General features: G+C 41.3%; 1 protein-coding gene across 1 annotated transcript in view; it reads left to right on the forward strand.

The window, feature by feature from the left end:
- The window catches only part of phex (phosphate regulating endopeptidase homolog, X-linked), a gene marked incomplete at its 5' end in the record, with an annotated part of 18,658 nt that overhangs the window by 234 nt on the left and 3,424 nt on the right, over window positions 1–15,000 (forward strand). The window contains 15 exons of the mRNA XM_079234520.1: window positions 4,274–4,330; window positions 4,470–4,631; window positions 5,004–5,087; window positions 5,575–5,801; window positions 6,683–6,751; window positions 8,421–8,537; window positions 8,698–8,781; window positions 9,018–9,160; window positions 9,421–9,514; window positions 11,207–11,335; window positions 11,544–11,645; window positions 12,489–12,566; window positions 13,362–13,465; window positions 13,573–13,631; window positions 14,045–14,099. Of these exons, the coding sequence (XP_079090646.1) occupies window positions 4,274–4,330; window positions 4,470–4,631; window positions 5,004–5,087; window positions 5,575–5,801; window positions 6,683–6,751; window positions 8,421–8,537; window positions 8,698–8,781; window positions 9,018–9,160; window positions 9,421–9,514; window positions 11,207–11,335; window positions 11,544–11,645; window positions 12,489–12,566; window positions 13,362–13,465; window positions 13,573–13,631; window positions 14,045–14,099 (1,564 nt within the window). The remainder of the gene's footprint in view (window positions 1–4,273; window positions 4,331–4,469; window positions 4,632–5,003; window positions 5,088–5,574; window positions 5,802–6,682; window positions 6,752–8,420; window positions 8,538–8,697; window positions 8,782–9,017; window positions 9,161–9,420; window positions 9,515–11,206; window positions 11,336–11,543; window positions 11,646–12,488; window positions 12,567–13,361; window positions 13,466–13,572; window positions 13,632–14,044; window positions 14,100–15,000) is intronic.

The raw sequence follows: 15,000 nt of genomic DNA on the forward strand, positions 1-15,000 counted from the left end.
AAATGTATCTGTCCTCAGATTATAGTACATGCAGACTGTAAATAACACACAGCGAGCCTCTGGGAGCAAAGGTCTTTGTGGAGGGCTTGTGGGCGACTTTGTGTCAAACTATTTTTGGTTCATATAAGGTTTCGTACACACCCATGTACACACACACACGCACAGCCTCGTACTCTCCGTAATGCACCGTGGGAGTCGAGTTGAAAGAATGTGTGCTGACACTTTGTGGGTATTGTCTCCTGCAGAATGTGAAATGAATTAGCAGGGAATCGTGTGGCCGAGCATTGGATAGGGTGTGTTTTATTTTGGGTTTATTTATAAGGGGGGCAGCGCACTTTAATTAACACTGACATTTAAAAAAAACTCCAATATAGATGTGTCAGGCGATAAACCAGCAGGCGACGGAGTTATGATTCATATCACTAAGATAAAAATAAGAAAGGAAATGGAAAAGTTGCAAAACTTTAATTTAATGAACTTTATTTGTTTCTACGGCACCTTTCAACAACAACTATACGAAAGACACAAAAGGCTTAAAAGACAAAGGACAATAAGCTATAAAACGTATGCAAATGACGAAGAAAGAATAACATTCTAAAGATTTAACCACACCTCCACTCTGATTTTAAATATGCTGAATTACGTGCAGTTCCTTGTTTCCATAAATGAAGAATTCCAGATATTTCCTGCTGCCACAGAAAAAGACGATTAGTCAATCTTTCTACGTCCGAGTGGAACAATGCAGTCGATTGGAGCAACTTCCCTTATTTGCTTGGAGTTGCTGTCCAGAAGTTTGAAGGAGTGACGAGTCGAACCCTAAATATTAGACTCAAGTCCACATGTACCGCTTTGTATTCTCTAAGAAACGTATGTAGCACTAGCTAGTAGCTACACATATTCATAAAGAGAGGAAATGCATGAATAACTTATACTTAAATCCAACCCTAGAATAAATAAATATTGTAAACTGTATATTGTATACTTTGTCAAACGTCTTCTCCACTTTCGGAAGCAGAAGTTTCTCCACGTTAAACTGAACTTAACGCGTTGTGGGCGTAGTGGGCGGGGCCTAACGGACCCGGTTGGCCCCGCCCACTGCTGTGCCACTGGTTAATTATCAAGTCAACAACAAAGACTTAAAAGAAAACATTTAGGACGCTGCAATCAGAAAAAAAATAAGTCACTGTGTCTATGAGAAGTATTAATAAATATGTCAATTGTATTCATTTTTTTTCTATTTTCTATTTTTTTTTAATTCAGGCTGGAAAGCTGTTTGAAAGCGCTCTCTCTCTCTCTCTCTCTCTCTCTCTATCTCTCTCTATCTCTCTCTCTTCCTGCAATTAATCTACAGTAAACAAATAATAATAATTATAATAATCCGGCCAGATCATCCAATCAAGGCGGCTTTTCCTTAATTATAATTAAAATGTGAGTGTTCTGAGTGAGTAAGTGCTTTGTTCCACACAATCCAACGCAAAAAAAGAAGCAATATACAATATGACTATTTTAGAATATATTATTTTAAAGTGGATAATAACTTCTGTAATTAAAAGGCCCTAAAATCACTTCACCGAAATGGAAATCCTGGTGCCGTGCCCGAATGAACTTTTGGGCAGAGCGGAGCAAACTGTTCCCCTTCTCTGCACTCTTTATGCTAAGCTACGCTAACGGGCTCCTGGCTGTGGAGCGTCCTCTTTATGAGTGCACTTCATGTGTGTGTGTGTGTGTGTGTGTGTGTGTGTGTGTGTGTGTGTGTGTGTGGGTCTGGTATAGGTTTTGTTATTGAGGGCAGACAACATTCTTGTGGTGGCATTGAAGCACATTTATGTTATGCGCCTATGTATTCAACAGCAGCCGCCCGCTCTGATGGAAACCTCCTCCGGTCTGCAGCCGTGCGAGCCACCGGCTCCAGGAATGCCGAGTCGTCGTTTCTTAATGAGTTTATAGAGTGTGCTTCTGAAATGTCTGTTTGTGTTGTCGGGGAACTGTTCGGCGTCTCAGTAGTGAACGCGAGGTCGGCATTAGCGGTGACACTGGAGCCTCAGACATCTGTGTGTGTGTGTGTGTGTGTGTGTGTGTGTGTGTGTGTGTAGAGGGGGTTGTTGAGGTTGTTCCAGGCCAAGGGCAGGGTCACGCAGGGTTGACGTTACATGTGTGTGTGTGTGTGTGTGTGTGTACTGAAAGCTTGTGGACGGTCGACCTCGGAGGTCAGGCATCGCAACGCAGCTCCGGCAACGCTGCGCTCGTCCGTTCACGACGGGGCTTCGGCTTCTGAATCCGTCCGCTGGCTTCGTGGGCCGCCTCTCTTCGCCCTCCTCATCGCCACTTTGCCCTCTCCATCGGCTCTTTGCACCGCAGTGGTTTTCGGCCAGTGGTTTTCAACCTTTTTTGGTAAATGTTCTACAATAATAAAATCCTGCAGGACACCAACAACCAAAACAGTTACAAAATGTCACATTGTAGCATAACACAGCATATTTGCTAGGTAATTATTGCGCTACCTCCCGGGATTGCAGAGTATTTAATGACTAGCCAGCCACTATATTGCAGGCTCAGACGCTCAACAATGGTAAATTATTTGCGGACCGATTAAGTGAAATTGGACATTTTCCCAGGGCACACCTCACCATCTCTCACGGTGGTTGAACATCACGGTTCTAGTGAACGGGTGATGTGGTTCTCATCAATCGGCTTGTAGCTCCGTCACTGAGAGCTAAACACTCAACAAAGTCCCGACTGTTTGCTCTACATCTCGACATCTTCCGCCGCAAACTATAAACAAATCTTTTCCGCCTCTAATTGAATAAAGAAAGCAGCACTTTAGTAGCACTTAAATGCCTCTTACTTATTGCACTTTGTAGTTTTGCTTACTCGAAGAAATTGTTCTTCTGAGTTTGTACTCATGGTTGAATGCACTTCAACCAAGCGTCCGCTAAATGCAATAATGTAATAATGTAGTAATGCAATAATGTAATGGTCACGCTGTGAGCGCAGTGAAACAATGGGTGCTGTTGTGGCGTTCTGGTTGTTTTTATAAGAAGCGTGTGAAGTAATTACAATTTTCGGTCAAGTTTAAATTCGAATAAGACGTTTTGCTTGTGATTCCAGGCGCGAGTGCACATCACAGAGCTAACAGTCGCTTTAGGTGAGTTTCTCTGCTGCAGGCGGCCATGTGGTCATCCATGTGGTCTGCTGACTGCTGTCCAGCTGTATCAACTGCACTTTGCTCTGCGCTCGGACCGTTTCTGTTCCAGTTGGAAAGAGGGAATGACCCTTATGGACGTCCCTCTGGTGTCATTTTGAGCCGCATGTCCTCCGCATTCATCAATAGTTTGTGTTATAATAATAGAAAGAAACGTATTCACGTTGCAGCCCTTATATTTTAGTATATTGTTCTGCACTGTACTTTATGCTGGATGCATATGACTTATTGGTCATATGCATATAAAAAATGAATTCCTCAGTTACAGCTGAAATTAAAAAACAATTTCACAAAGATTTTTACTCACTTGTTGATGTTTCTGTCTTTTTAACTTTCTCAAGAAGTGAAAGTTTGTTTCCGTGCAAAACATAATCACATTGTTTTGTTATTTTAACGCAAAGCCCACTTACTTGCTTTTTTTCTGAGCTTTCAACTGCATCTCATGGTCTTTGTCGGCAGCTTGAGTTTCCTTTTTTTTTTAAGAGCAATCTGGTGTCCTAAAAATGATAAATATACATTCCCAGACAGCGTTACTACATCATCAATTACCTTTCAGGGGAAACATATGCATGACTTTCACCCAGGTGACTGCCGCTCCTTTTCCTTGTGAAGCTAAAAGTCAACTTGACGAAAAACAACTTTTAAATTGAATGTCCATATAGAATTTCAGTTACATAACAAACCTGCTTATTCAAAGCCAAACCGTGTTGCACTAAACTCAACCTCGTCAAAATAACCATAATGAATTTATGTTGTTTCGTTTTTATTTTGTTCGTGAAAAACTGTTTCCCTCAAAATGTTATTTTGCCGCCAATTTTCACATTGGCGGCAAAATGAGGAAGCATGAGCTAAGTTTTGCTGATGGGTTTTGTTTGATCATGTGTCCCTGGTCTGTCAGCTCTATTAATTAACTAACTTACTATAAATAGAAATAAAATGTGCTCAACAACTACGTTTGAGGTTCTGTGGAACAGAGCAGTCAAGATAGAGGTCTGCCTTTGTGTGGATGTGAGGCGGGTCAGAGCTGCAAAAGAACATGCATGCTACCTAAATGTGTTTTTTCTTCCTCAGTCGCTCAGAAATCCAGTCAGGAGGAGTTCTGTCTGACCCCAGAATGCATTGAAGCAGGTGAGGAGTGCTTCCACCGTCCACTGTTGTTTGTCTGGGATCCGGTTGAGCATGAAGTATTTCGGTTGTAACTCAAAAGGCTTTTATTCCAACTCTCTGGGTTGTGTTTTACATTGTTTTGTCTCCTTCCTACTTGCAGCCGGGTCCGTTCTGAGTAAAATGGATCAGACCGTTAACCCCTGCGATGACTTCTATAGTTTCTCCTGTGGCGGTTGGCTAAAGGAGAACCCGATCCCGGAGGACTCCTCCTCGTACGGCATCTACCCTTGGCTGCGACAGAATGTGGACCTCCGACTCAAAGGTGTGTTCCGCTCCCATGATGAAAGTACATGCGACTTAAACACAAATGTTTTGGCAAAATAAAATAAGCGTTGAGTCGAACCCTAAATATAATTTGGTAAAAATTTGAGATTTTTGGTAAAATTTTGAGATTTTTGGTAAAATTTTGAGGGTTTTGGTAAAATTCTGAGATTTTTGGTAAAAATGTGTGATTTTTGGTAAACATTTGTGATTTTTGGTAAAAAATTTAACCTTTTGGTAAAACATTGAACTTTTTGGTAAAAAATTGAACTTTTAAAAGTTGTTTGGTAAATCATCGTAAAAGTTCAATTCAGGTACAGGTTGTTGTTTGAGCTGTAAGTTATGACACAGATTTTGTATTTTTTTTTGACAGAGTTACTAGAAGCTCCTTCAGACCGCGATGAACTGGAGGCCGTGACTAAAGCTAAGATCCTCTACCGCTCCTGTATGAATGAGTGTGAGTGCAACACACACACACACACACACACACACACACACACACACACACACACACACACACACAAACACACCCCTAAGCCTTCCAATAGGAGGCGAGTCCTCAAATCGATACAAAGTCCCCACAATGTACCCTTCAGGGTGTTAATAATACATCCAAACACTCAAGCATTAATTTAGACCTTGTGGGGACTATTGTTTATATAACCTTATTATAACTTAAGCTAATTCTAAAGATAGTTATTTCAGACCGGTCCCCACACTCCATCGTCCTCACAAGGGCACCAATGTAAGTCAAGCGCACACACAGGGACACAGTGATAGTTTACAGTGGGACGAGATGGGCTTTTATTGATCCGCATGGCAGATCTAGGTCACTGCAGAAGCAAAAGCAATGAGATACACCAAGTGAAAAACATGAAAAATAATTATAACAATCAATCAAAATGCTGTACTCCAATGTGATGTATGTGTGTGTGCTCACATAGCGATACTGGAGAAGGTGGACACCAAACCCATGCTGAAAACACTCCGGCAGCCTGAGTTTCGGTGGCCCGTGGTGGGGGACGGGCTCGGCGGGGAGTACCGCTGGTCGGCGGAGGAGTGGAACCTCCTGAGGACTCTGACGGAGATGAGGAACCAGCACAGTAAGAGCGTCCTGCTCCGCCTGTACGTCAGCCCCGATGACAAGGTGTCCTCCCAGTACATCATCAAGGTGAGACATGCACCGGCTCGCACATTCTCCACATGTTTTGTTGTTGTTTGACATTTTGGAAACTATGCTTATTTGTCCGAAAACCCAGAGTTAAGCATGAACTGTGATTTTTTTTTTTTTTACAATAAAGGATTATGATCTAATTAATCAAAATATATATATATGATTGAGATTAGGAGGAGCTGAAAAGAAGATTTTATAGACGTATAGATCTTTTATATAGTTTTTATACCATTTTCAGTCCTAACCAAAGCAAAATGGCTGCTTCATATGTAACTGTCAGATATGAGAGTGTTTTGTAATTTAACTCTCGTTAAGAAAGCAAATAAGCATATTTCCTCAAATGTGTAACCATTTTTCTATAGACCAAACCGTTGGTTTTGTGGATTTTTTTATTAAGTGCATGTTGTGAATACTTTTCATTACTGCAGAACACTTTTTTTTCTTTCGTGCTAAATTCTAAAACATTAAAAACTAAATAAAAAGTAAAAGGAACAATCTTATGGTTTTGGGTGTGCAGAATGTTTTCGGTACTTTTGGTTGAGCATCTATTATGCAACTATTATCCAACCAAGCAACTCAAATATAAGATATCAGAGCCGTTTTAAACGCACAAGGAAAAGGATTCACAAAAGTAACTTTGATAAAATGATAGTAAGACTCCACTATGACGGATCTTAAATAAAGATATTTGTACAGCAGTGAAAAGAATGGAAGGTAGTTAACATCTAAAAACGGCACAATTTGTAAATAAAATTGTTCTTGCTCAGTCACATTTCTCTGAATTTTATTGCTGCAGCAAAAGCTACACGATTTTAAATAAATACAAAATCCAGCTCACAGAGCAGCAGAAGCTAACCTGTGTCTTTGTCTCCATGCAGCTCGACCAGGCGTCCGTGTCCCTGCCCTCCAGGGAGGACTACATCACCAACACTTCCTCTGCCCGGGCGGTGAGTCTCCGGCTCATCCTTCACCCCCGTTTTACCTGTCATCTAAAAACTCCTTCCTGCGGTTATTTCCTTCCTGCTTGACTGATTGTATTTTATCTGAGCAACAGCTTCTTTCCAGACTCCACATTCTTACAAATGGTCGACAGTCGTAATGCAATAAATAACTTGTCGGAGAGGCAGCTGATACCGATTGCCCCACTAATAGCTGCCTCGTTAGCTCTGAAGTAAAAATGCAATTAGTATGCAACGACTAATTTCTCTCAACTGGAAAAACTTTCACTGTCATGCTATTAGTATTCTGTCACTAACCATTGTAAAGGACATACTTCATCCACACATATTTATATATATATGGAAGGGTCTTCATAAAATAAATTAAATAAAAACTTCATGTTGCAAAGGAGTGCTAACAGTAGATTAGTAGAAACCTGTGTTGTTCGCCAACCCCAGATTCATTCTTTTTAAACCAGCTTCGTCTGCTTGATGTTTTCTTCATATTACATTTACGCTTTTTCGGCGCCGTGCACGGAGCTTACAACTGTCACCTGGTCGCTAAACGCTTAAAAAAAGAAAGAAAATATATGCAAAGGGAAGCGTTTTTAATCATGGGTATAGCCACTCTCGGATTATACTTCTGATCTTATCTACCATGACGGCCCTTTTTGTATTTCATATTATATAGCAAGTCCATTTGGGCACAAGATATACCGTAAAAGTCGGGTTACAAGCCGCTCCTACTTCCAGTCAGTGTCCCGCTGTAGCAAGCTAGAAGCAGCGCTAGCTAGCACTGCTGCTAGCTCCCCGCTCCTGCTGCTAGCTCCCCGCTCCTGCTGCTAGCTCCCCGCTCCTGCTGCTAGCTCCCCTCTCCTGCTGCTAGCTCCCCTCTCCTGCTGCTAGCTCCCCCTCCTGCTGTTAGCTCCCCTCTCCTGCTGTTAGCTCCCCTCTCCTGCTGTTAGCTGCCCTCTCCTGCTGCTAGCTCCCCGCTGCTGCTGCTACTACCCGCGTCCCCTCTGCCCAAGTCGGGTGTCGAACCGGGGCTGGTCCCGCTACCTTCGGTGGTTGTCGGAGAGCTAGCGGAAGTTAGCAGAAGTTAGCGGGGGAACTAGCATGAGCGCCAGCTGGCTACAGCAGGGAGCAAACAGGGACACTGACCGAAGGTAGTAGCGGCGTGTAACCCAACTTTTACGATACTGTAAAGGGTAATGGACCTGAACTTGTAGAGCGCTTTTCTCGTCTTCTGACCACTCAAAGTGCTTTCACACTACTCGTCATCATTCATCCATTCATACACTGATGGGAGGGGCTAAGGTTCCACCTGCCCATCAGGAGTAGCTACCATTCATACACACATTCACACACCAGGCAGAGCTACGGGAGCAATTTGAGGTTAAGTGTCTTGCCCAAGGACACATCGACATGGGCTAGCGGAGCCAGGGATCGAACCGCCGATCGAAGGACGACCCTGCTCACTACTCAGCCACAGTTGCCCATAGCTCATGAGGAGAGTGGTTGTCCTGAAACCGCAAGGTCGCCGGTTCGGTCCCTGGTCTCCCCATGGTGTCCTTGAGCAAAACACTGAACCCCCAGTTGCTCCCCACTGTTCCTTAATCACTAAGGATGGGTTAAATGCAGAGAACAACCAACCCTTTTTGCCTTTTTCTTCCTCCAGTCCCGTGCAGCCTTGCTGAGTTGGATGGTGGACACCGCCGTCATGCTGGGCGCTCCAGAGAAAGCAGCGCTGACCCAGATGAAAGAGGCTCTTGACTTCGAGACCAAACTGGCTCATGTAAAGACGTCCTGTCAGATAAACACGATCCGATGGGCCTCAGTGGCTCCGGAGCTAATTATAAACCATTTCGTAGCCGTTGAATTGATTCAAAATGATTCAAAGTGACTTAATTTAGACATCAGTCGTGTCTGTGTCACGTTGCTCGTTGTGTCTGCAGATCCTGATTCCCTATGAGAACCGCAACAGTGACAACATGTACAACAAAATGTCGCTCTCCGACCTCCAGAGCTCCATACCACAGGTACTGTAAACAACAACAACAACAACACATCTAAATAGCAGAAATAAAATCACTGCTTCTTGAAACTATACCACCTTCTTTATGGTTTGTGATGCATATTTCTTTTCATGACTTAGCAGCCAGAAGTCCTTATTCTAGATATATCTACATAACCTGAGGAACTGACATGAACTCTGTCAGAAAAAAAGAGCATAACATGATACATAAATACATGTTTTATTCCCCTCTGTCTGCAGTTTGATTGGCTGGGCTTTGTGAAAGCTGTGGTGGAGTCTGACGCCGACCCGGGTCGCTCCGTCTCCTCCTCTGAGTTCGTCATCGTCCGAGCGCCGCAGTACTTCAAAGACCTGTTCAAGCTCCTTAACACCACAGACAGCAGGTACACACACACACACACACACACACACACACACACACACACACACACACGAACAGCCAGACAGAGAACACACGCAGACAGATGAGCACATAATGGGGCTCGAGGTCTCCTGTCTCTCATTATAAGTATATTACAGTGTATAATGAGATTACATGTAGGCATTTAATTGATGTCCTTTCTCTCTCTCTCTCTCTCTCTCTCTCTCTCTCTCTCTCTCTCTCTCTCTCTCTCTCTCTATCTATCCCCCTCTCTCTCTCCAGGACTGTAGCTAACTACGTACAGTGGAGGACCGTTTTATCCAGGATCACCACTCTGAGCCGTCGTTTCCTCTTCAGATACCTGGACTTTGCTCGGGTTGGTACAGACATAATCCTCCAAAATCTAGCTCCATATTTGGTGATTTTTTTTAAATGATTTTAGATGAACTCAAGAATGCAATGTGTTGTGTAGCAGAAATACCATCTAAAAACTATTTAAACTATGTACAAAATACACTGAAAAACAGTTGTTTGACATTTTATGGACAAGTATGGAAAGTGTTTGGCGGTGAAACCTGGAATTTGGTTTAAATTATACTAAATATCTCCACTGTATACAAGAAGAGGCCTACATTCCTTGTGTATTCAACAAACTATAAATCTATCCGACCAAACTATTCCCAAATGCAACCCCAGTGACTCTCTGACCTTTAATGCACCAGTAAAGATGTCTATGCTGCTGTTTGCATCAGCTAATATACAATACATCCATGTACTTGTACTCAGGTCTGTAGCCACCACTGAAATTAGAGTTTAACAACCTGAGATATATTTCATAGGTTGATTCGAGTGCATATTCGACTCGCATTTAGATTTCTTATGGGTCATAAATCAATGAAGGATTCAATATGTTTCCACTAGATTTGCATTCCTGGCAGTGAGAACGGGCCTAGAAACAGCATCGGAAATAAGATTGAATAAAATATGAAAATCCAATTAATTATGTCTGATCAAAAACGCCCTGCTTGTACTGTTTTGAACCTACGGGCAATCGTACAAGATATGGCCCGAATATTATCAATCACACACTTTTTACATGCTGCATTGAGTTGAAATGTTTAGTAGCCTTTGTAACATAAAACCAGTGTTAAAAGAGCCTCCCAGCTACGAAACAGACAAAAAGTACATTTGAATAACTATATGAATCAAAGACAACTGTATCGAGAGAATAAGAACAAATCAGGGCATCAAAAAAAAATGCCTTTGAGAAAAAACAATTCTTGAGATGATTTAAAACTCTAATTGCAAAGTAAGTTACTGTGCAGTTAGTATGCATATTTATTCCAGTCGCAAAGGACAAAATACTCAAAACCTGCTTTCGAATTAATATGTAGTAGAATTAGGATGCATCTTGAGCTTCATATATATATATATATATATATATATATATATATGTACAGTTACTGCGTACAATGAAAAGCTTATTTTGATAGGTCCTCCTTCCACACAGAATTACAATAAGCTTAAGGTCAAAAATTAAATTAAGATTTGAATTAGGAATACAGAAAAACATTGCCATAAATGCTAATAGTATAAGAACATATATGAAATAAATAAGGCACAAAAATATGAGAACGGTATTGCACAATCAGTTTCACTGAGTATATATATATATTTTTTTGTAGGCTTTCAATAGGCTTTATATATATATATATATATATATATATATATATATATATATATATATATATATATATATATATATAAATGTAAGAAGCCCACTTTTCTCAATCTTTGTTTATGTTCCCAAATGTTCATAACAGTAATTAGAGAGCTAAAGAAGCTTTTTGTTTTTAAATGCTTTGTGTTTTTTCTATTCTTAAGAGGACGCTCCACGTTACAGCATAAACACACATTATGATTCATGTGACAAAAACACGTGTGTCATACTTAACCATCAGTCCCAAAGTGTGCAGCACCGCGTGACGTTTTCAGAGGCTGACAGACTCCCGCTGTGGAGGAAGACTCAATGTCACCTTGCATCTTCGTCTCTCCCCTTCCTCACCAGGTAACCACGGGAACCACCTCCCTGACCCCGCGCTGGGACAAGTGTGTTAACTACGTGGAGAACTCGCTTGTTTACGCCACCGGGCGCCTCTTTGTCAACACACACTTCGAGGAGGACAAGAAACACATGGTGCGTGGGCTCTGGGGATGACATCATGTCCCAAATCGTGGGTCAAGTGCTCCCATCTTTTGTATATCTGTAACAAATGTGCGCACTGATTTGAGTGTATTTTGTTTGGAGATGATGCCAGACGTACAATGTGTGTGTGTGTGTGTGTTTACGTGGCGATGCATTCTCTGTGAACGGCCTCCCGTTAATGCGAGTGCGTGTTTCTCAGATGGAGGAGCTGATCGACGGCGTCCGCTGGGCGTTCATCGACATGCTGGAGAAGGAGAACGACTGGATGGATCCACCAACGAAGAAGAAAGCCGTGGAGAAGGTCGGAGCAGGACGGCTTCATCGCCACGTTTCCTTCACGATCTTATCTGCACGTCATCCCTATTATTTGATCTCAACTTAAAGTTTTATTTATCCAATCAAAGTTTTCTTTTTTTAAACTTTAGAACCTCGGGGCTTGACGGGCGCAGTGAGAGAAAACTGAAACAGACACATTGTTGGCCGTAAAAATACAAAAAAATAACTGAAAGATGTTAAAATGCGTCTTGGAGGTGACACACACACAAATAGTCGTGTGAGCCGTCATCGATTTAAAGATATCGGTTTGTCCTCTTCTCTTTTTTTCTTTCCATCTCAGGTCAGAAATATTTTTTCTGAACTTTCTAACCACCAGCATCTCATAATAATGGCTGATGTGAATGTGACAAAAAAGCCCAAGTAATGAGCTAAAGGAAGCTGTGAGTTACACACGTTTAATGTATTCTTAATATAAATATTGTTGACTGCAGCTGTAAATCAGATTATAATGAGAATCTAACGTTCTGCTTCACTTGACACATCCTTTGATGCAGGACCTTGTTTCCTTTGTCACAGCGGTGCCGTTCTTCATTGTACTGCCTTTGTAAAATGTTCCTTTCATGCTGTACTTCTCCTTTTAAAACACATTCTTCCTCCGACGACATTGTTGAAAACATTCAAACAAACCAACTTGATTGATTGCATTTAGCCGCTGCATCTTTATTTCTTATGTAATGCAGACATCTTTTTGTCAGGGCGTTGCGGCCTCGACTCACTCTTTATTGCTTGCAAAAGAATTTGATCACATTCAACTATTTTCACGCTTAAATCTAAACTCTTTGTTCCCTTTTGTGTCTCGCTTCTCAAGGCTCATGCAGTCCTGGCCAAAGTTGGTTATCCTGAGTTTATTCTGAACAACACCTTCCTCAATGAAGACTTAAAGCAGGTTTGTATGGCGCTGCTGAGTTCTGCAGCATGGCATGGGGTCAGGAATACAGATATGAAACAGAGAATAGGTTTTATTGTTTATGTGTGTATATTATAATATATTCATGGTTTACCTTTGCTTTCACCTAGTGATGCATGGACTGTGTGGCTCTCACCCGTTTGTTTACGATGAAGCGGCTTTTGATTAGAACATATATAGATATATATATATATATATATATACATATATATATATATATATTTTTTTTTCAATCTTATTAGTTCAAATAAACAAAGTTACATTTAAAGTTCAAGGTAACTTTCCTTTCCCACATTAAGCTTAAGTTTGTGTTTACTTTTTAAAAAGTGAAGTAGTGCATTACCAACTGTGTGTATGTGTGTGTGTGTGTGTGTGTGTGTGTGTGTGTGTGTGTGTGTGTGTGTGTGTGTGTGTGTGTGTGTTATGCTTATAATAGTATAAGAAAATATATGAAATAAGGCACACAAATATAACAATAAATACATATAAATAAATACAATAAATACATATATATATATATATATATATATATATATATATATATATATATATATATATATATATATATATATATATATATATATATATCAATGTAAGTCCACTTTTCTCAATCTTTGTTTTTTATGTTCCCAAATGTTCATAACAGTAATTAGAGAGCTAAGGAAGCTTTGTGTTTTTAAATGCTTTGTGTTTTTTCTATTCTTAAGAGGACGCTCCATGTTACTGCATAAACACACATTATGATACGTGTGTGTGTGTGTGTGTGTGTTTTAGCTCAGGTTCAGTGAGAAGGACTACTACGGGAATGTGATGCAGACGTTGAAGTTCATCGCCCAGTCCGACATCTCCTGGCTCCGAAAGAGCGTCCCGCGTACCGAGTGAGCGGCAGCACTTCCTATCGGCCCACTCTGCACTTTCTTTTACTTCCTGGTTGACACGCCATAACGTGTGTGTGTGTGTGTGTGTGTGTGTGTGTGTGTTGCAGGTGGTTCACAAACCCAACGACTGTGAACGCCTTCTACAGTTCCTCCACCAATCAAATCAGTAAGATTCGACTTATGATTGATTACTGAGACAAATGTTCATTTTAATTATCCGGAAGTTTCTTACATTCTGAAGCTCAGTCCAGACAGGACGGTGCTGCACCTCAGAGAAAACAATTGGATATCTGCATGAATACATTATCTGGGGGATTGTTTTTCCTTTAGAATGGCTGAGTTGGCATTTCAATGGCAGAAATAATTATGAATTTGCATTAAAAACAAACTAAAACTGACAAGAGAGGAAATGTGCTGTCTAAAACAGGTGAGATGTGATCTGTTTTTTAATAGTTACTCCCCTGAAAAATCACACTTTTTAATCACAAATACCTCACACAGGCTGAAGTGAAAAGCGTATCCTGTCTGGACCGGGCCACCGACACGCGATCTAAAAACTGTTTTCATCTTCTCATTTAGGATTTCCCGCCGGAGAGCTTCAAAAACCTTTCTTTTGGGGACGAGAGTATCCGAGGTGAGATGAAAGAAATGTGACATGTTGTTTAATTCTCAATGCTTTCATACAGCAGGTTATACAATTAAATTCAAGATTTTTGGAGGAGAGCCAGATGCTGCTCTGGGTCAAAAGGATCTTTGATCTCTGCTTCTGCAAATCTATTCAAACCTTGAAATGAAAAAGTGTTGCAACTGTCGCAAATGCTCACCGCTGCCAACATGAATAGTTTTAATGCGAAATATTCACAGGAGAGTAATTAGAATTTTTCCGCGCCGTTTATTCTTCATGCCCCTGCTGGGAAAAAGGCCCAAAGCCTAAAACCCATCAAGTAGTTTCTAACAGTGTCTTTTTGTTTAAATATACATTCTCAATGAAAGTGGTAATCCTGAAAATAGAAGCTAGTTTGGAAATAGCTACAATGCCATGCTAGCTTAATTGTGGACATTGTCAGTATCTATAAATTACCGTAGAAGTCGGGTTACAAGCCGCTGCTACATCCGGTCAGTGTCCCCGCTGTAGCAAGCTAGCTAGCGCTAGCTATTCCTGCTACCGGCCGCTGCTGCTACTGCCGCGTCCCCTCTGCCCAAGTCGGGTGTTGAGCCTGGTCCCGCTACCTTCGGTGGTTTTCGGGGAGCTAGTGGAAGTTAGCGGGGAAGTAACGGAGCTAAGGTAGTAGCGACTCGTAACCCGACTTTAACGGTAGGCTTCTAACTGGAAACCAGTCAACATACTGTGTTCAAACACGTATGTGACACTTGTTCTTACTGTAAGTGTATTTTCCAAACGTCTCAGCCTGGAATTCCAGCGAGACGCGGCAGCTAGTCGCTCTGTTAATGCTGGGAAAAGACTCTCAAAGTAAGCTAGCTAAATAACTGTCCGAGCTAACGGAGCGATACGTTTCCAGTTCATCTTTTTTTAA

The sequence above is a fragment of the Taurulus bubalis genome (assembly GCF_910589615.1).
Source record: "Taurulus bubalis genome assembly, chromosome: 18".
In the NCBI taxonomy this organism is placed as follows: Eukaryota; Metazoa; Chordata; class Actinopteri; order Perciformes; family Cottidae; genus Taurulus; species Taurulus bubalis.